At 35.9% G+C, this 21211-nt stretch overlaps 1 protein-coding gene across 5 annotated transcripts in view; it reads left to right on the top strand.

The window, feature by feature from the left end:
- The window catches only part of QTMAN (queuosine-tRNA mannosyltransferase), a 277907-nt gene that overhangs the window by 193927 nt on the left and 62769 nt on the right, over nucleotides 1-21211 (top strand). For 3 of the 5 annotated variants that reach the window (XM_077153699.1, XM_077153698.1, XM_077153697.1), the window contains exon 5: nucleotides 18831-19193. The exons of the other annotated variants lie outside the window; for them this stretch is intronic. In XM_077153699.1, the coding sequence (XP_077009814.1) occupies nucleotides 18831-19193 (363 nt within the window). The remainder of the gene's footprint in view (nucleotides 1-18830; nucleotides 19194-21211) is intronic. 5 annotated transcript variants of the gene reach the window in all.

Below are 21211 nucleotides of genomic sequence, written 5' to 3'. Positions count from 1 at the left end.
ATGGAGTTATTTTGTGTTTTGAAAATATCCCATGATGCAAGATTCTCACTTTTCCTTTTTTTTCCAAAAGGATCTTCAGTTATCACAGATGATTTCTGATTAGTGTGCTCAAGCCATCAATAAATTGATATTCATTTTCTCCATAATATAACCCCATTACAATAAAATGAAAAAATATATCATAGGAGTGTTCTGTATTACAAAACTATTTCTAAGTCACAGCATGTAGTCCTCTGAAGCAGTATTTTGTTGATCTTGGAGACAACAAACTCAGTGTATCTAATAGTACTGCATAGCATGTCTTCATTCTCTTTCCTGTGGATGTGACAGTCACTCTTTAATGAAACCTTATTTTGTATGCTATTTGCATTGTAGATCAGGAAGGAAGAGATGAGTTTGCTTGAGCAATAGCTGAGTTGTTTATACTTTATATATTCTTTCATCAAGAAAGAATTACCCTTCAACCAACCTTACCTCTTTCAACTTCATACATGCAAACCTCTTAAATAAAACATACTCAAACTCCCAAACCATGCACTGTTGCACAGAAACAACCAGAACCCAGAAAATCATAGAATAGTTTATGTATAACCCTTTCCACTTCCTCATACCAAAGCTGTTCATTCATTCATTAAAGTGCACATTGAGTATTTACTGTGTGCCATACACCAGCTAGGCAATAGAGTTGATTTTGCTAATTTCTTCACAGTAAGGAAGGAAAGAATAAGGTGTGTTTTAACTCAAGTTCTGTAAAATTGAAGTGTTATTTCTGGCTTAACAAAGATAATATTGTAACAAGACTTTTGGTATCTCATTAGGTTGTTGCCAGTAATTTTCTGTCGGTATACACTACACATGGATTGTCATTAAATGGCCTTTAGCAATTTACTGCAGGGCCATTTGCTATCTGTACTTTCAAGTTGCTCACATCTAGTTCTAGAATAATCGAGCTTTTGACAGCCCTAGGACTGAGTTATACCCTGTCATACGTTATCGAAGTAAGTGTGTAGAAATTAGAACATGTATTGACAGTTCAGGTAATATATGCAGTACTTTAAGAAAGCCTAGCCAACAACATACAAACTCTCAAAAACAGATTAATTATGGAATAATTGCATTTTTAATATTACAGGCACATTCTTTTGTTTTATATGATAACTCAATTAAATAATTACTTTTTCTAGGAGGTTTACTGCATGGTTAAAAGTATACAATTTCATTTATATCCAATTTAGTATTTAAAGAGATGTTTGTACGTCTCTGTGTCTACCACCTATAATGTTAATACAAACTGTGTACAGATAAATGTCTCTTTTTAAAGTATTTCCCTATATTCACATATCTGCCATTCAAAGAAAGGATTTTCAAGGTGCAAAGTAAAAATTCCTCTGCAAATGATGTTGAACTTCAAAATTATGTTCAGTGTGTCCTAAAATTTGATGAGGTATTGTTGTAATCTTTAAACAATGAGCACATTGTTTTATTTTAAAGCCTAATATTCAGCCATAAAATGTTGAAATGTCTGATTTGTCTTCTAATTCTTTTTCCTTAAGTTTCAGTGAGTGCTTGTGCTGGTTAAGTTCATGCGTGAACTTGGCTAAGTTATGGTGTCCAGTTGTTTGGTCAAGCAAGCATTTGTCTGATTGTTACTTTAAGGATTTAAATCATTAGTCAGTTGATTGCATTATGACTGATTACATCTACAATCAACAAAGCAGACTGCCTTCAGCAATGAGAGAAGTCTCATCCAATTAGTTTAAGGCCTTTAAGGGAGAACTGATGATTTCAGCAGTCATAAGAATTTCCATCTCTACTTCAGCCAGCCTTCTTCTCTTGGGGAATTTTTCAAAACCTTCATTGGAGTTACCAAATTGCAGCTTGCCCTGCAGAATTTAGACTTGCCAATCTCCCTGGCCACGTAAGCCAATTCCTGTAATAAATCTCATACTATTTATTTATATATGTCGATTCTGTTTCCCTGAGAACCCTGACTAATACAATGCTCTCTAGATATCTGTTAATTGCCTAGAAGTTTAAGTAAATATCTTAGAACTTTAGAAATCTGGTGAGATTATTTTAAGGAAGGATAAAACTTGGGTTCAAGCTTCACCTGGCTCACCTACCCATAGCTCTTCCCAGGCATCCTGAGCAGTGCCTAAAACTGAACACACCATCTTTCCTTCTTCTCTATAAAACCTTCTTCTTTTCTGCTTCCTATCCAAAATCTAATCCAGTTTAAATCAGTCAGAAACTGGTTCTTACACATTATTATAGGATTAAGCCCTCAAACACTTCAGATGCAAAGGACTTCTGGAGAAAGAAGATAAAGTAGAATTGAAAACAATTTGTACCGTAAAAACTGAATTGAAAACCTAAGAAATAAGCAAGGTATTCTTAAAAATTTAATGAAAATTGTACATACCACACTAATGCAAAGTTTAATAATAGGGTGGTATATGGGAACTCTATTTTATGCATGGTTTTTCTATAAACTACAACTTCTTCAATAGCAAAAAAAATGCATGCATATTTTTAAAAGGACTAAATAGACCTTTTTTATATTAAAATTAACTCTGGATATTTTAAGTATTAGACATGTAAAGAGAGAATTAGTGAAACAGTAGTTAGGTCTAAAAGAATATAGCTAACATGGAGGAAAAAATGAAAAATAGGAAAGAAATGTTAAGAATTTTGAAAGATAAGAATCTAACATATGTCTAATAGAAGTTTTAGAAGAAAAGATATTTAGAAAAATTTTAGAGACCATATTCAAAGAGTTTTTTCAAGAATTTTTCAGAAATTCTGAAAATTGAAAATTCTCAAGGTAATGCATGTATTTAGTTTTAAAAAGTCAGACAGCACAAAGAAAGGTTTATAATAAAAAGTAAGCTTCCTTCCCCACCCCTCTCTACCCACAATACCTGCCCCCACACCCAGTATATTGCTGACAAAATTTTTAGTTTTCTTATCTTGATATTTCTTGATTTATTAAAATATGCGATATTATCTCTTGACTTCCTACCACTAGAATGATGATTTAGTTAACTATTTTACAATATGAGCATGCATGTATGCATACACACACACACACACTTTCCTTCACCCTGTCCTTCCAATATGCTATATCTCAATTTTTGGTTAAATATTCTGTGTTCACAGTATTATGATTATATAAAAAGTATTCACTGCTAGTCTCATTGTGTTCTATTGTTAGATTTTCTTCCCTGAACAACTCTTCATTTTTCCCTGAACTGATTATTGCTTCAGTTTTTTTCATGGGCTTGGTTTCTGTGTCACTGTCTCAATTCATTACCAAGTTCTGTCACTATCACTAATAATCTTATCAATACAAAATACAATCATGTAGCATTTCTATACACTAGCAATGAACAAGCGGAGGGGGAAATCAAGAAACGAATCCCATTTACAATTGCAACTAAAAGAATAAAATACCTAGGAATAAATTTAACTAAAGAGACAAAAAACCTATATAAAGAAAACTACAAAAACTGCTAAAAGAAATCACAGAAGACCTAAATAGATGGAAGGGCATACCGTGTTCATGGATTGGAAGACTAAATATAGTTAAGATGTCAATCCTACCTAAATTGATTTACAGATTCAATGCAATACCAATCAAAATCCCAACAACTTATTTTTCAGAAATAGAAAAACCAATAAGCAAATTTATCTGGAAGGGCAGGGTGCCCCGAATTGCTAAAAACATCTTGAGGAAAAAAAACGAAGCTGGAGGTCTTGCACTGCCTGACTTTAAGGCATATTATGAAGCCACAGTGATCAAAACAGCATGGTATTGGCATAAAGATAGATATATCGACCAATGGAATCGAATAGAGTGCTCAGATATAGACCCTCTCATCTATGGACATTTGATCTTTGATAAGGCAGTCAAGCCAACTCACCTGGGACAGAACAGTCTCTTCAATAAATGGTGCCTAGAGAACTGGATATCCATATGCAAAAGAATGAAAGAGGACCCGTATCTCACACCCTATACAAAAGTTAACTCAAAATGGATCAAAGATCTAAACATTAGGTCTAAGACCATAAAACAGCTAGAGGAAAATGTAGGGAGATATCTTATGAAACTTACAATTGGAGGCGGTTTTATGGACCTTAAACCTAAAGCAAGAGCACTGAAGAAGGAAATAAATAAATGGGAACTCCTCAAAATTAAACACTTTTGTGCATCAAAGAACTTCATCAAGAAAGTAGAAAGACAGCCTACACAATGGGAATCAATATTTGGAAACGACATATCAGATAAAGGTCTAGTATCCAGAATTTATAATGAGATTGTTCAACTCAACAACAAAAAGACAGCCAACCCAATTACAAAATGGGAAAAAGACTTGAATAGACACCTCTCAGAGGAGGAAATACAAATGACCAAAAGGCACATGAAGAGATGCTCAATGTCCCTGGCCATTAGAGAAATGCAAATCAAAACCACAATGAGATATCATCTCACACCCACCAGAATGGCCATTATCAACAAAACAGAAAATGACAAGTGCTGGAGAGGATGCGGTGAAAGAGGCACACTTATCCACTGTTGGTGGGAATGTCAAATGGTGCAACCACTGTGGAAGGCAGTTTGGCGGTTCCTCAAAAAGCTGAATTAGAATTGCCATACGACCCAGCAATACCATTGCTGGGAATCTACTCAAAGGAATTAAGGGCAAAAACTCAAACGGACATTTGCACACCAATGTTTATAGCAGCGTTATTTACAATTGCAAAAAGATGGAAACAGCCAAAATGTCCATCAACAGATGAGTGGCTAAACAAACTGTGGTATATACATACGATGGAATATTATGCAGCTTTAAGGCAGGATAAACTTATGAAGCATATAATAACATGGATGGACCTAGAGAACATTATGCTGAGTGAGTCTAGCCAAAAACTAAAAGGCAAATACTGTATGGTCCCAATGATGTGAATCGACACTCGAGAATAAACTTGGAATATGTCATTGGTAACAGAGTTCAGCAGGAGTTAGAAACAGGGTAAGATAATGGGTAATTGGAGCTGATGGGATACAGACTGTGCAATAGGACTAGATACAAAAACTCAAAATGGACAGCACAATAATACCTAATTGTAAAGTAATCATGTTAAAACACTGAATGAAGCTGCATCCGAGCTATAGGTTTTTGTTTTGTTTTGTTTTGTTTGTTTTGTTCTTACTATTATTACTTTTATTTTTTTTTCTCTATATTAACATTCTATATCTTTTTCGGTTGTGTTGCTAGTTCTTCTAAACCGATGCAAATGTACTAAGAAACGATGATCATGCATCTATGTGATGATGTTAAGAATTACTGATTGCATATGTAGAATGGTATGATTTCTAAAAAAAAAAAAATGGACAACACAATATACCTAATTGTAATGTAATTATGTTAAAACACTGAATGAAGCTGCATCTGAGCTATAGTTTTTTTCTTATATATTTTTGTATTTTTATTTTTATTTTTCTCTATATTATCATTTTATTTCTTTTTCTAAATCGATGCATATGTACTAAGAAATGATGATCATCTATGTGATGATATTAAGAATTACTGATTGCATATGTAGAATGGAATGATTTCTAAATGTTGTGTTAGTTAATTTTTTTTAATTAATAAAAAAAAGAAAAACAAAAACAAAAAAAAATACAATCAGTCTCATCAGGAAAACTGTCATTTCTTTTTTTTCCTCCTCTTGGAGACTTCAACCCTGGATGCCTTGATTCTCTTGCTCCTCCTTCCATTCTTGTTGCCTTTTGGGTTCTTAGGTCAACTATTTCCTAGGTTCTGTGTCTTCTTTCTTGGTTTGCTTTCTCATTTCAGGGGAGCACACGCTCTAGTATCTCTAAGGATACATGGGAGCTAGAATTTCTTTAGACCTTGCATGTCTGAAACTTCCCTTATCCTACTTCTCTTTTGATATTTGATTAGGTATGAAACTCTCTTTGAAAATCATTTCCCTCAGAAGTTTAAGGTTATGTTCCCTAGTTTCCTAGTTTTTTAACTTCCTGTTGAAAAGTCTAATTTCAGTCTATTTCTGATCCCCTGCTCCTATTCCCAAATGGTATTATGCCCTTCTCTTTTTACCTCTGGTCTTTTGAAATTCCATGTGTGCGCATTCTCTTCAACACTAAGAACTTTCTTATTTTTTCCTTTGATTTTCTTAGTATTCATTTTCTGCAGCTTCTATTCATCAATGTGAAAGCTTAGATTGATCTAATTTTGTTATCTCTTATGCTGTTTTCTTCCTCTTTGTTTTTGTTTGTTTTGTTTAATTTTGTTCTACTTTTTGGGGGACTCTCTCAACTTGATCTTCCAACCCTTCATTTGATTTTTTTTCAGTTTTATTTTCAACTCCAAGCACACTTATTCTTAGAATGTCCTCTTTTGTTGCCTTCTGTTTCCCCTCCCTCTATGAATGCAAAATCTTATTTTATCATTGAGGATATTTAGTATAAGATTTTTTAAAAGGTTTTTTTCTGCTCTCCACATGGTTCCAATTTCTTCCAAGTACTCTTTTTCTGCTTATGTGCTTTATCATCTGTCTTTTGTATTAAAAGTTTTCCTGAAGTGTATGGTGATTCCTGGCTGTCCATCAATATTTGAGAGTAAGTCCCTGAGAGATAACTAGAAGTTTTGTTCAGGCTCAGGGCTTGACTGGTGTCCTTTCTTATAGGATGAGCAAACTAGGATTCAGTTATTTCCTTGTGGCATCCTCCACATGTCAGTTTTGCTCGGCCTTTTCTATTGGGTCATTCCAGTCAGTTTCCTGTGATCTTCTCAAAGGGGAATCTCCAGATCTCTGGGAGCCAAATGAGGGGAGCACGAGAGAGGCATCACCAATGAATGGGCATAGTTAATTTTCTTATCCTTGCTTTTAGCCATGCTTAGGTGTCTGCTGCACAAATTGTCCAGTTAAGAAGCCTCCTTTCTCTTGTTAAGGGACAGATGAGGGCAGAGGAAGGTGGAAATGGTTTTTCCTGGTTCCATAACCTTAGGGAAGTTATCAAAAGGATAAGTTAACCTTATATAGAATTGCTACACAATTCCACCTTCAGAGGTACCTGTTGTGTCGAATTCCTGAGGCTTTTGGAGTTTCTGTGGTACTTACAAGCTGCTGCTGCTGCTTAGCTAACACCAAGTATGCATAGTTAACATCACAGACATTCAGGAACACATTCTTCCTTCTCCTCTCTGCTCAAACACCGCTCATCCATCTGCTTTCCGTCTTCTGAAATTTGGTTGACATTTCTTTCTATTGTCATATATCCCAATTCTTCTTTGTCCTGTGAGTCTATGGCTTTTTAAAAAGTTCCCCTATCATCATTTTAGTGGAGATTCAAAATTCAGGGGAAATGAACATTGGAGCTCACTTTGGCATGTTTTCCCATCTGTTCATCACACTACAGAGACCCATCTGGCCATGTCACTGTCTTACTTTAAAATTCTCAATTGGCTACAAACCCCTTCACTTACAGTATTCAGGGCAGAAAGGACCCACCCCTGCTGATTTCTCATACTCATCTTCTGCCCTCTCTTCCCCACCTTCACAGCTAACCCCACCCCCTCATTATTCCTGTCATGTTTAACTGCATTTGATCCCTAGAACATTTCTCTCTAGTCTTAACACCCTTAACAATCCACTGCTCACTCCCAGTTCTGGCTAACTTCTCATTATTGTTGAGGTCTCAGCTGTAAGGTTCCCTTCTCGCCAGAGGATTCCCTTACCAGCCCCCTCCAGTGAGGCCTGAGTTTTCCTAACTTCCCAATTCTTTCCTCATCAGAGCACCTCCCACACTGTGTTCCATGAGGGCAGCATGGCACATGGTAAGCACTCTAATTTTTGTAGAATGGTGAATGTTGGGTTTTTTTGGTTTTTTTTTTTTACTGTGGACCTTTTCCACTTAGCACTTTCACTGAGTATTTAAGACCTTTCTTTACCTTCAAAGCCTTACTTAGTTTCTAGTAATAGCCCAGCTTGTCAGACATTTCAAGTTCACCTATCTGTTATATCTTTACCCCCTCTTTTCCAAGCCTGAAAATATTGGAAAGTACAGAAAACCTGAAGTCAGGAGAATTCTTCTTATTCTCACTTTGTACATTTATTTCAAATGTAAAATTAACAAAATTGTATCTTCTAATAGTTCTAAGTAAAGTCAGTTTCTGCGGTTTAAAACTTAGAATATAATCAGAACTTGAAGTGAATCAATACTTGGTGTCATAACATTTAATGTGGGAGTCAAAAAAGAAAAAAATAATGGGTTGTGTTGGAAGTTGGATTTGCTGGTAATTTTGATTTATTCAGGTTGTGGATAGGAAAACGAAAAAGAAAAAAAAAAAGACTGGATTTTTGATGCCCATCTGTTCATGCTTCAGAGACCTGGAAACTGATGTTTTAAATTTCCTGGTTTTACTTTCTTAGTTTATGCAGTTTTAAGAAGGGAAAGGATGGAACCTCACAGTTAGAAAAGTGAAGGAATAAAACTACAGACAAAGAAATGAAGGGTAGAATATATAGTACCATAGGAAAAGCTTATTAAAAAGAGAGTAATATGTTTGATTTGTAACATTGGACCTTTTGTAATTAATACACCCCTAAGTGTGAGTACAAATATTTAACTTATATGAAAATAAAAATCAGATAACATATTAAAAGTGTCTGCCTTTAACGGTGCTAGTTAGAATGTAACTCATAACAGGTAATAAGAGAAATACATCTTAAAGAAGGCCTTAGTCTGTGATTTACAAATTAGGCTTGACTATGAAAGGGCCATTAAGGTCAGCAACTAGAATTTTTACAATATTGAATATCTACTTTAATTGCATTGACAGCATAATGATGATTATATTCATCATTATTATCAATAATAAAAAGTGATCATCAGTATTTACTGAGCTCTAACCATGTGCCAACATATGAGTAACATGGAAAACATAATTCTGCAAGAAATATTATTATAATTATTCCCATTTTATGGATGAGGTAACCAGTACTTGGAGGTAAAACTCTTTCCCCCCAGATCTAGTAAGTATCAGAGTCCTGAATTTGAGACCAAACAATAACCTATAGCCCTGCTTGACCCAGTAGGCTATTTTGTCTCAATAATAATTGTAAGATAATCATTAGATTTGATTTTCTGTTTGCTTCTAACAATTCTGTGAAAAGTCTTGGACTGGCCTCATTCTTATTGAACAGATGAAGAAACTCAGGTTAAAAGAGGTTAAGTAATTTTTTTAAAGAAATATTCCTTTCTTGAAACATGACTCTCTATTTTGTTTTATTTTTTAGTTGAAAAAATTTCATGATAAAATTTACAAATATTTTCCCCTTTTTATCCTCTAAATTCTCTTAGCATTGTCTGTTAGCCTTCTCTTTTACAATATTCTCTTTCACTAGTGCCTCTCAACACAGATATAGAGTACCTCCTACTTCTTTATTTTTCTTATCTTCTTTTCAGGACATTTCATACATCATGGTATTGTACCTTTCCTCTCTTTTCCACTACAGAACCCAGTGAAATCATGTCATGCTCCAAAGGAGACTCTCCAGTTGGAAACACTGTCCTAGGAGAATTGTGATATTGTTTGGAAAGGAAAAAGTGATCCTTTCTCAGTTCCACCACATTTTCCCATCCAGCTTTAAATTTCTAAATAATGACTTTTAAAAATCATGGAATAGAACACATGATTAGATATCATTTTTAGTGTTTCCTTAAATGCTTTATTAATGCTTTGGGAGACATGGGGTTTTCAGGAGTATTGAGAATATTTACTTTCTAACATGATAGAGCCTCACAAAGTGGGTCTTGTAACTTACCAGGTGTATGTACATGTGAAACAACCATTCCTCTTTCTTAAAGAGGATTGCTTCAAAGCCACATTTGGGAACTTTTTCTTTTTTATATACCATCATTAAATTACGTAAGGTGAATGGAAAGAAGCTTTTGAAGTTTTTATTCTATCAGAATTATAAATAGAACACAGGATGTGTGGATTATTATTAAGTTTGAAAAGAACTTAGGTTATTTTGATGATAGAATCAGTAAACTCAGTTTAAAGGTGGTCTATGCCGTTTATAACTGGGAGATGTATTAGTCAAAATTCTCCAGAGAAGCAATCAGACCAGTGCTTGCTTGACCAAACAACTGGACACCATAACCTAGCTAAGTTGATACCTGAAATTAACCATCACGTTTTTGGAATTAAGAGACCAAAATAAGGATGCGCGAAATATTGCTATAAGCTTCATAACAGATGAAGTTTCTTGCATATGGAAGGAGCTTAAATACATGTTGAATGAATATTTGTTTACTGATTCAAAACCATGATTCATTTACTGAGTGAATAGGGAATGCAGCCTCACCCCAGATGTTCTTAAGCATGAAGGAGGAGCAAGGAAATGGCAAGTTTACTTAGGTTGACTTAGTCCCTACTACAAGCCTGACACATGTGTTCTCGCTTTTACTTTTCTCAAGAAATTGCAAAAACAGATATTATGATCTCATTTTACAGATTAAGAAGCTGAGGTTCAGAGAAATTAAGTGATCTGATCAATCAAACTGACAAATACAGGAAGTTCCAATGCAGTGCAGAAAATGAAATCCAGTTCCATCTACTGACACAGCCAGTTCTCCACCCTTCAACATGCCCATTGCTTGAATGAGGTGGCTTGGGGTGCTTCACAAAGATCTCGCCAACTGGTTCTCCTGTATCTTTTTCATAGGCTTACTGTGGCACCTGAAGTTGTCCCATTTGTGATTCGTTCCCTTGAATTAAGGTCTCACCCCTTTGGAAAGGTGTCACTTATTGCGAGCAGGTGATTAATGCTTTGTTGGTATTTAAGATGTTTCCAGCATGACCAATAAGGGAGAGTAGAGCAAGAGTCAGGTCTGGATTTTAAGTGGGACTTAGTTCCAGGATAGGCTACAAGGAGACCCTTTGTGGGGGATGGAGGGTAGGGGACTCAGGCAATCAGAAGGACTGGATGGACCTTTAAAAATTGCCCACCAGTGGGCAGAGAGTACTTAAAATGGAGGTAGGAAAATAAAGATTCCCTGTCTGCAGTTTAGCCTACAGCTTTGCCTGTGTTGAATTACTGCAGTAAACCTTGTGTAAACTAGAAAGTTTTGTTATTCTTAGAGATTTCTTCTTTAAGGGAGGGAGTTTGTGAGACGTGAGTGTACATATGTTAGCAAGGATGGCTCTAGGTTTGATAAACATTTGTTCTGGCATCATGCAAGTAGCTTTTCTTATTCTCGTACATTCATAAGAACCTTAAATTTTATGGAAGGAAGGCATATATCCTAAAGGGATTTTATAAAATTGAATAAGACAAACTGTTCATACTTGTAGGCAGTTAAATTAGTAATGTACACAATCCAAAACACTTTCAGGTTAAGAAAGAATGGGACTTGAGACTTAACTTAACTAATATAATTGTGCTGCCAAAAGGGGCCATATAAGCAAATGGTGTAAATGAGGTATATGGTAAGTGTTGAATTTTCAGAAATGACTCCTAGAAATGACAGTGAGAAATAAAAGTAAGAAGAAATAGATACGTGCATCAAGACCATTTTTTACTGACAGCCTATATATCCCAGCTATTTAAAGGACAGATATCAGGAAATGATGAACCTCTTAAAACAGGGGAGAAGGAGTTGAAGCTTCTCTTTGGGGCAGTCTTCAATAGACGAAGACACTTTCCTTACCAAGTGTCTCCTCTCTGGGAACAGACATGGCTAATGAGGCCAATCGGATAACTACAGAATTTCTTTCCATTTAGGCGTGGATTTCGCAGGCTGATCTGTAGGGTTTGCTTGTTAATTTTAACTGCAGCTAATTTCTATGGATCCTGTATTCCCATCTTGTCACAAAACAGATTCTCCCTAGATCAGGCAAGATACTCTTGCCCAATACCTTCTCACAGACTACTGTCACTATTTCATGTTGGCTTTGAAAGTTTGCACCATGGGAGACAAAATGTGTTTCAGGCACCAAACGTTGAACATCTAGACATGGTCTAACCAGCTGTTGTAGCGTTGGGTGACTGTTCCCACAAAGCATTTATGCTGTGGGCATGTGAATTGTGATGGGCTCACCACACAATCATCTGTGATTCAAGTCTTTTCAAATACTGTTTTGCCAGGAGTCTTTTATTGAAATAGCCTTCATAGATATGTGCCATCTATTTTAGGGAAATTGACCCTTAGCTATCACTAGTAAAGAAGAGCATGCAGTCATCCTGCAACCAAACATGAGTCTATCTCTCTGGATAATATTGTAGTCTCCAAACATCCAGTTTTAGTTATGATGGATTTCCTTGTTTGTGGTTACTTTATTTAGAAAAGATAATGTGGCAAGAGGTCTGGGGTATGTGTATATGCACATATGCATGGGCTTACTCTATCAGGATTTTTACTTATACACTTTATAGGTTGTATGTAAATCTGCTCACCATATAAGTGATGTATTGTACACACATGGGCTAGCATGATTTTTTAATTATCTTTGATATTTGCCTGTGTGGCTAAATTCTAAAAATGTTAATTTTGTAATTAATGTGCAACACATTGTTTGCTAACAGTAAATAGTTTTTGTTGTAAATCACCCAAGGACTTAGATCACTGAACTGCCTAAATGTGTATTCCCAGTTGGTTTTGGAAAAGTTGTCTGTGATTCCTCTTTCTTTTCTCCTCAGTTCTCTTCAATTCCATTTCTATATGGGAATCCACAGAAATCGCTTTGATAAAATAACTGACTTTTTTTCTGTATTCATCTATATTAACCTTGAATCATCTCTTTTTCGGTCACTTTTTTCACAGCATCTCCTGATTTCTTTCCAACTTCCTTTTGTCAGCTCATTATGTCAGTTGGGTATAGGACTCCTGGTTTGGGTTTCATCATTTTCTCATGTAAATACATATTCCCATTCTTTCTTCCATCATTTTTATAGAAAAGATGCCACTCGCGATCTTGCTCCCCCGTGTTTTTTAGACTCTGGTTATGCACTGACTGGCGTCTCATGTTGTGTTTACCAGAGTATTCTTTGTAGAATGTCAATTCTTATGGTGCCTCTTGAGGAAGAAAAAGTTTTCTTGTTCTGTTAAGTGTTAACTTTGGGAAACAATATACACAAAATCCCCATTATATAATAGGTGCTCAGTAAGTGTGAGTGAGTGAACATATTTAAAGCACATGTAAGCATGTGCTTTGGGAAGTTCTTTGGTAAAGAAACATTTAACTTTGTTTAACCCAGAATTTTCCAAGCTTGTTTTCCCACAGAACATTCTCTGCTGTAATACCTACAAATGTCCCCCAGAATTGTTTGACACAACACACCTCTTGAAACGTACTTGGTGTTTGTATGGCTCCTACCTCCTGTCCCCCACTCAATCTGAGCTATACTGAGGTGGGCTAAGCTTCACCAGCTCCTATCCTTCCTACCTGCCCTACATGCAGGCCAGTTTCCTTATTACAGGAATTAATAATATAATAAGATCAATTATGATATATTTATTAAAAAGATCAGTTGCTCGCTTTCTCTTTCTCTCTTTAATCATCCACTAGTTCACTCCATTTTTTTTTTCATCTGGTATCTTGCAAATCTGTTTCAGAAGCAAGACAATGGTTAATCTCTATGTGGTGGAATCTCACTCATGTGCATTTATTTATGAGAAATGTAAAGCACTCAATATATTGACATCTCTCCAAACGGCAGTTGTCAGCAGTATATTCCACCGAGTTATGTATTTCAGCCGTACCATTCTCTTCAACAAAGCGTGAATCAACATGAATGCCCTAGGTTGATTTGACTGGCTTTACTCTATTGCCATCCTCGTGGCTTCTCTGTCAGTCAGCTATTTATTGTAGCCCCTCAGCCTTAGCAGAAATGATCTGAAATGCCTAGAAGATTTCCTTTGCTTACCATTACTCTTAGCATCATTCAAAACTCCTCTCAAATCCATCTGTTTCCTGACTGATCCACATAAGATATTTGGTCATTCCTACTGGTCCATCTACCCTTGTTTGTTTGGACATTGGGTGGGGGCGGGGGGATCGAGGGAGAATGGACATTTAGACCTAAAAAGCATTTGTTCCAAATGTGGTCTCAGATTTTGCCCATTAGAGTCCTGGAGTTTTGTCACAGTGTTTCTGACACCATATTGGGGAACAAAGATACGGAGGAAAGAGTGGAGCTTGGGAGGAGAGGCTGCAGGTGGGCAGCTCTGCTCTTTCTGTTTCACACACATGAACTGTTAGTTGGAAAAAAACGGAGGCAAGGGGCAGTCCTGTGGCTAATGACAGATTGTGAACCATTGCAGCAATCAGGGTATTTTTTTTCTTTAAGTAGAAACAGGTTGAAATAAACTCCTGAAAGATCAAGAGGCAGGGAGAGATGCTGTGTAAGTGAGATGGGCAGTAGCATTTCCTTAAAAATATAAGGGGAATTATTAAATGGTAAACCTGACACATACTCAAAAAAGCATGTATGCTTGTTTTTTTCTCTCTTCTGTGTCTCTCTCACTTCTTACATCACAACCTTTTCACTCCCATTAGCTCCTTCACCAGAGTTGGAGCTGGGGAAAAGGAAGGAAATATTGGGATGTATGCCTACTTGCATAATTACTTCATTGAGTTAATGCAAGGATGGGGCAAACATTCAGTCCAGTTCTATTGAAAACTCAGTTTTCACCCCATCAATAGAGTATTATTTCCTTTTTTATCATACAACAGTTTATTGCAGGGCTTCTCTTAACTGTACATTAAAAATAGTACCTGATTAAGAATATTCTAGATAGGTTAATTAGTGTGGTGACTATTATTAAGCAAACTGCTTGTGGGTATTATGCCTATTTAATCTTGGTATTGATGTGAAGTAATTGACCATAGAGTTACATTTAGTAAAGCAGGAATAAAGTTTTTTTTTAAATTTCTATTATGGCAATAAATTGTTTATATTAAACATGTCTATGAAAATATGAGTTTTATGGAATAGAGAAGCAGCATAGACTCTGTGTGGTATGGTGGATGAGGATTGTTTATTTTATTTTATTATTGTTTTAGAAATACTAATACATTTGTCCATCCTGTTTCAAGACCAACTGTATTGAAATGAAGTAGTAGAAAATTATCTCAGCTTCTGTCTTCATTAATGCTGCAGTGTATGAATACTGAAGTGTTTCTAACTTCCCCCAACCAAAGGAGGTATCTCCTTCTAGATTTAACTAATTTGCCTGAATACTGTTTTTCAGGACTATCATTTTAATAAAAGACAAATAAATATATATATATTTAACTATATTGTAAACAAGGACAGCATGGCATGTAACAACCTTCTTTCAAGTTCTGGATTGTTATCTATATTATTTATTGGCATTTTATACAATTCTATTATTAAGTTTCCTTAGTAACAGCATTTCTCTAGGGAATTTGTTCCGTAAGCTAATAAATTATACCATAAGGAAGTTTTTCTTGAAATTCAGCTTACATTTCCCCATTCTTAATTTCATCTCATCACTCCTAGTTATACCCCCTTATTCCGGTCTAAATAATATATTCTCTTTCCTTGGAAACTCCTATCATATACCCCTCTAGTTGTCACTTAACCAGGCTATTCATATTTAGCTCTTTTAATCTGTCTTCATAAATCAACTCCTGCATTGCCTTAATCATTATTATAGCTCTTCAAGAACTCTCTAATTTTCAAACATATACAGTTCTCAGATGCCCTAGATGAAATGAGCATTTGCAAAATATTCTATTACAGCAGACTCTCTTCCTTCCCTGAACACCTGGACCTTTAGAGCTGGCATCAATTTGCTGGGTCAGAAAGTATGTGCTCATCATATCAAACTCAGGACTGTCTAAGTAGTGTTTTCTTGTGACTTACTTGCATTCGAGTTTGTTTTGATTTTCTTCGATTTCATGAGATTTGTAAGCTGATTTTTTTGGTTATTGTCCATATTTATATTTTCGTGTTTCCATGTCCTTGTTCACCACCGTCCATCAGTCATACACAGCCTGGGTTAGCCTGGGAGTCTGTCTGTCCTTGAGAACATTTAGGAAATGTGTTGAGTGAAAGCAGGCCTAGCACCTTGCCCACAGCTAAATTCCTTGTCAGTTACCAATTCCCATCGTTTACAACTCTTTAGCCAATCTCCCGTCTCTTTTAATTTGCCAGTATTGCTTACATGTTGGCCAATATAAATGGATTTTATGAATAAGATGGGTCATGATATGCTTTTCTAAAATGAAGATATATTATTGCAATACCCATTGATTTTTTGTGTGTGTGTGTGAATTCTTTGTACACCAAGTTTGTAATTGTTAAAAAAAATTCTTTTGTAAGCTTGCTTGGCATTATTTATCTGACAAGAGCAAATAGGTTACTTCACGTGTTTTATTGTTGTTTTCCAGATATGGACAGATGTTCCTTCTCTTACCATTTTTTCCCATTTGTTTAGGAAAAGTTGAAGATAGTGTCATAGTTTTTTTTTTTTAAACCTTCTATGATGACAATGGGAACTTGATTTTTTGCTGAATTTTAGTTCCTAAGAATCCCTTCAGTATTTTAAATTTGTTTGAGAAAGATGGTTAGTTCTTTTAATAATTTTGGGTCTGTGAGGTCTATACAATCTGAACACGCCCAGATTTCTTTCCATTTTAAATCAAAGACTGATTTTATTAGGGTACACTTTGGAGGTCAGCACCATTGTTTGTGCTTTTATTTATCAGTCACCTGTGTATTACTGGGGAGGAGGGTGTTTCCTTATATATTCAGTTGATTTTTCTCAAGGTGTTTGAAATCCGAATAGACATTTAAACACCCCCCAAAACAAGCTTTCCAATTTTTGGAATATACACAGCATTCTGCAGCCAGAGACTTTTGTATCCAGCTTGTATTCGAATCTGCGCTGGTCCTTAGTGTTGCTCCTCAGTCCTTGCTTTCTGACCTCACTAAGGGTCTCTCCCTTTCTCCACCATCACTGTCCTGATCCCTCTGCTCACTTTTTAAACCCTTTTCTATCTCTACTCACCTCACTTGAAATAGATCACTTGGCCCAATACTTTGATGTAACAACTCAGGTTCCACACCTGCCACCTAAAATTGTTTTTCAGCTTCATTTTTCTCCTCTATCCTTAGCTTTGCAGAAAATCTAGATTTATTTTCTTTACAAGGCATAACACCCCCGTCCCCATCAAGAATCCTACCATTACCATCCATTATATTGTTCTACTTCTATCTTCTAAGACCTTTATGTTTCTTCAGAAGCCTCTTCCCCTACCCAACATGTCCCCTCCTCCTAAATGAATATCCTTGTGTACTAGTGCCCCATTAAGGAAATTCACCCTCACCTTGCCCCCCTTCTCTTCTCCTCTCCAGTTCCCTTAATCTGCCACTGTCTCTCTTTCACTCACATACTCTGACCACCTGTGGCCTGGTTTCTGCCCACATTGCTCCACAGGACCTGTCCTTAGGAGTCACCAGTGACCTACCACAGGTCAAGGTCAAAAGTATCTTCTTGTTTCTGGGGTTGCAACACCTCTGCAGTGTTGTACACCCCTCTACACATTCTTTTAGGACTCTTGATCCACTTCAGTAGTGTAATACTACTTTCTTGGATTCTTTCTACACTTCTAAATTTTCCTTATGCTCTCTTTCCATGGTTGTTCTTTTCTACCTACCTCCTCAATGCGTGTGCATTCACCATTTCTTCTTTTACTCAACCATCCTGGAGAAGGGACCCAGTCTCTTAATATGCCTCAAGGAATGCGCAGATATCCTCTCTGAACTGCCCCATCTCACTCTTAAGACCTCAGATCTCAGGACTTGCATCTCATCTTCTTTAGGCTGTGTATTCTTCTTCCTTTACACCATTTGTTTGTTTTATCATGCATGATTCCCTCAGTCCAGAACTTCCCCCCTCTCTACCTTTCAAAATCCTTCAGCTAAAACCCTCCTTAAGTCTTTATTGATCCCAAGTCAGAATTAATCTCTTGTTCTCCCCAGTTTTAAAAGGTGAAATATCCATTCTGTATTTGGTATGTTCAAATGAGGGTGAGTGTTCATTTGTTCATCTCCTACTCTGTCTGTTAGATGGCGGGCTCCATAAGGACAGATCCTCTGTTTGAAATGCATATCTCATAGGTTTTAGGCTATATTAGGATTTTTTTTTCTGTGCTTCTGTAGGTAAGTGGCAGATATTGATCTCTGTATGATAAAGCATTATGGAAAGGCAAGAGAGAAATGATATGTTAAAAGAAAAAAAATACTTCAAGAATCATTAGCAAGATCAGCTTAATAAGATGTACATTAGGTGCCCAAAATACAACACAGTCATGTGAGCAGAAATAACCAGTGTCAATCAAAGAAGGTTAATGGGCAGTGTGGCCTGAAAATAAACATTGGCCCATGTGGTAAATGAAAAATGCAAAATGGAAATCCAGAAGCATGGTAAGTGATAAATGATGTCTCTAGCCATATTTTTTAATGGTATGTGTTCCTTTGGATGATGAGATTTTAACTTGGTAAATGTTTGAAAGGCCAATAAAGGTTTGTAGCCACAAGATGCTTTGGAAACTATTCACGGATAATTCAGTCTAATTTCATACTTTTGAGCTTTCCCTTGATTCCTTCTACTTTTTGTAATTTTTTTCCTGGAACTTTTTGTTATACTATCTTCAGTTTATTTTTTCTACATTATGCATAATCATCATATTCTTTCAGAAACATAAAGGCATTTTTAAAGTATTTTCACTGAAAGTGTATTATTGCATTCCCTTTTGTAACAGATTCATGCCCAAGCACAAAACAACCCATTTTAAGAAGATGCTCGGCCTTAAAGAAAATGAGAGTGCTACTCCATCCAGGGCCCTTCCTTTATATCAGGAGCAGAGAGGTGCTGAGAGTTTATGCAAGAATTTTAATTTGGAGTCTGGACCCCGTAATGCACACTCTGGCGTTGATACTGCTCAAGAAGGAAGCCTGGGTAGCTCATTAATGCAAATGTCAGACTTGAACAAGTCCAACTCATCAGATAATTCAAGTTCTCATCATGAGGAAAATAAATGCAATCTGACTCTTAATCTCTATGACAGTTTGGATGGAGGTGATGATCAGCAGAGACCATTGCACATTGTCTGGCCTCACAGGTGGTAAGTTCAAGACATGCCAATGTAGTAAGAGGTGTACTATGGGTAATAGAGAGTACATTCTGATGATTTATTTATTAATTTAATGTGCTGCCCCTATAGTTTTAGGAAAAGATCATTTTAATGGGGCAGTACTACTAATGTGGTACTAAGGTGATGCTACCCAATATCTTTATATTAATAAAGATATTGCCATGTGCTGAGTTTAAATGTGAAGTGCAAGTAACTAGTTTGCACTGATTTGCTCATGAGCAGTAGCTAGGCACTTACAGGAAATTAGTCTTACTCAAGAAGTTTCAAAGTGGTAAGAAAAATGAGTAGGATTCCATTATAAATATATATAATGGTATCACAAAATGATTTCATATATACACAGTGAGAAGAGGTATTACTATCAAAATGAGTGATTTCCACTATTGGCTAATATGGTCATTTCCAACAGCATGTCTTCATGTTATTTGTCATAATATCTCTCCATATTTATCTATATGTGTGATATATATATAAAATGTACTCTTTACAGGACAATGCTTCCCTTCTTCCTCAAAATACTTCTGTATTGTGTTGAACAAAATACTTTCTAGCAGGATCTTTCTAAACAGAGGAAAATGTAATCACACCAAATATGAACTAGTAAACTTAACCCTGCCGCCTATAAATTAGGATTTAAAGAGGTAAAATGTCCTGATAATCTTCTGGAATTAGGCATGAACATTTTAATCTAGTTTTTATTCCTCCCAGTTAGTTTAAGCTGCATGTGGCCTGATTAGCGTTCACCTCCCCCTCAGATTATGATCTGTTTATTGCAAAGATGCTGGGTTGATCATTAGGTCGATTTTCTGAGAGCAACTGTTTGCAGGTGAAGTAATAAGCACACCACACCCCGACAGGGCAAAGTGCCTTTGCCAAGGATTTGGCGCTCAGCACGTTAAAATCGAGAGACTCTCCCAGATGATCTGCAGCATCTTGTACCCAAAGGGGTTTTCATCTTTGACTCTAAATGTATGAACATAAAATTTATAGATTGAAAGTTGTTGTGGGATGTGTTTTTGGATTTGTTTATTCAACTTCACACTTGCAGCATAGCTTTTTTAAGAGAGTAACATTTATTTTTAATTCTTTTAAATCATGTTTCATTTTCAGTGTGACAATATCCGGCATTCTTTTATGTTATTTTAAGATATTGTGGCTTTGGGTGAGATTAACCTGTTTCAAGGGAACATAGACGTCGTTATCATTTACTCCCTTCTGAAAAGCCTTTTTTTTTTTTTAATTCTGCTAACCTTTTGTTGTTTCTAAAATAAGAATTATTGTAAGGAAATTTGTTCTAAAAAGTTTGGTTCTAGATTATCATAAAAATGCTAAATTAAATAAAATTTGTGGACGCTTATTTCAAGACAGTATCTTAATACGGAGGGAAGTGAGAACCATGTATTCAATACTTTGCACAAAATAAGACAGAGCTATGTTAATAAAATTAACAATACTGAATAGAATAATCGCCTCTCTTCCTTTGTATATTTTGGCTTTAATTTAATTTAATTGCCTAAAGTTAGTTGCTTAAAGAGATGCAGCATTATGTTTGTGTGCATTCTTATTGTTAAAGCTAAATTATTTTTAATTTGGAGAAGAGGGGGAAGCCACATCAGCAAGAGTAAATGCCAAAATATAAAAGTAACACATTCATCCTTACGGGTAATATAGTAGAACATTGGAAACTTGGAGGTTGCCAGACACATAGCTAACATTAGGGCTAATTTTGAAAATCTAGCGTGCAGTCAATTTTACTGATGCCTGGGGACATACAAGGTAGAAGCTGACAAGAGAACTAATTTTGTTTGGGTTATTTACTGCTATGCATCATCCGCGGGTTCCCGCCTGACACCCAGCTATATGAAAGGGGGATATTATCACACACTAAAAATTTATGTTGACATTCGATATTTGTTCAATATGTCAGCAGTATTACTTTCATAATCAAAAGAGTAAGAAAAAGGGAAAAGAAAGCACTTTATGCTCAT

Source organism: Tamandua tetradactyla, chromosome 3 (genome assembly GCF_023851605.1).
Source record: "Tamandua tetradactyla isolate mTamTet1 chromosome 3, mTamTet1.pri, whole genome shotgun sequence".
Lineage (NCBI taxonomy): Eukaryota > Metazoa > Chordata > Mammalia > Pilosa > Myrmecophagidae > Tamandua > Tamandua tetradactyla.
This window is presented reverse-complemented; position numbering and strand designations above follow the sequence as displayed.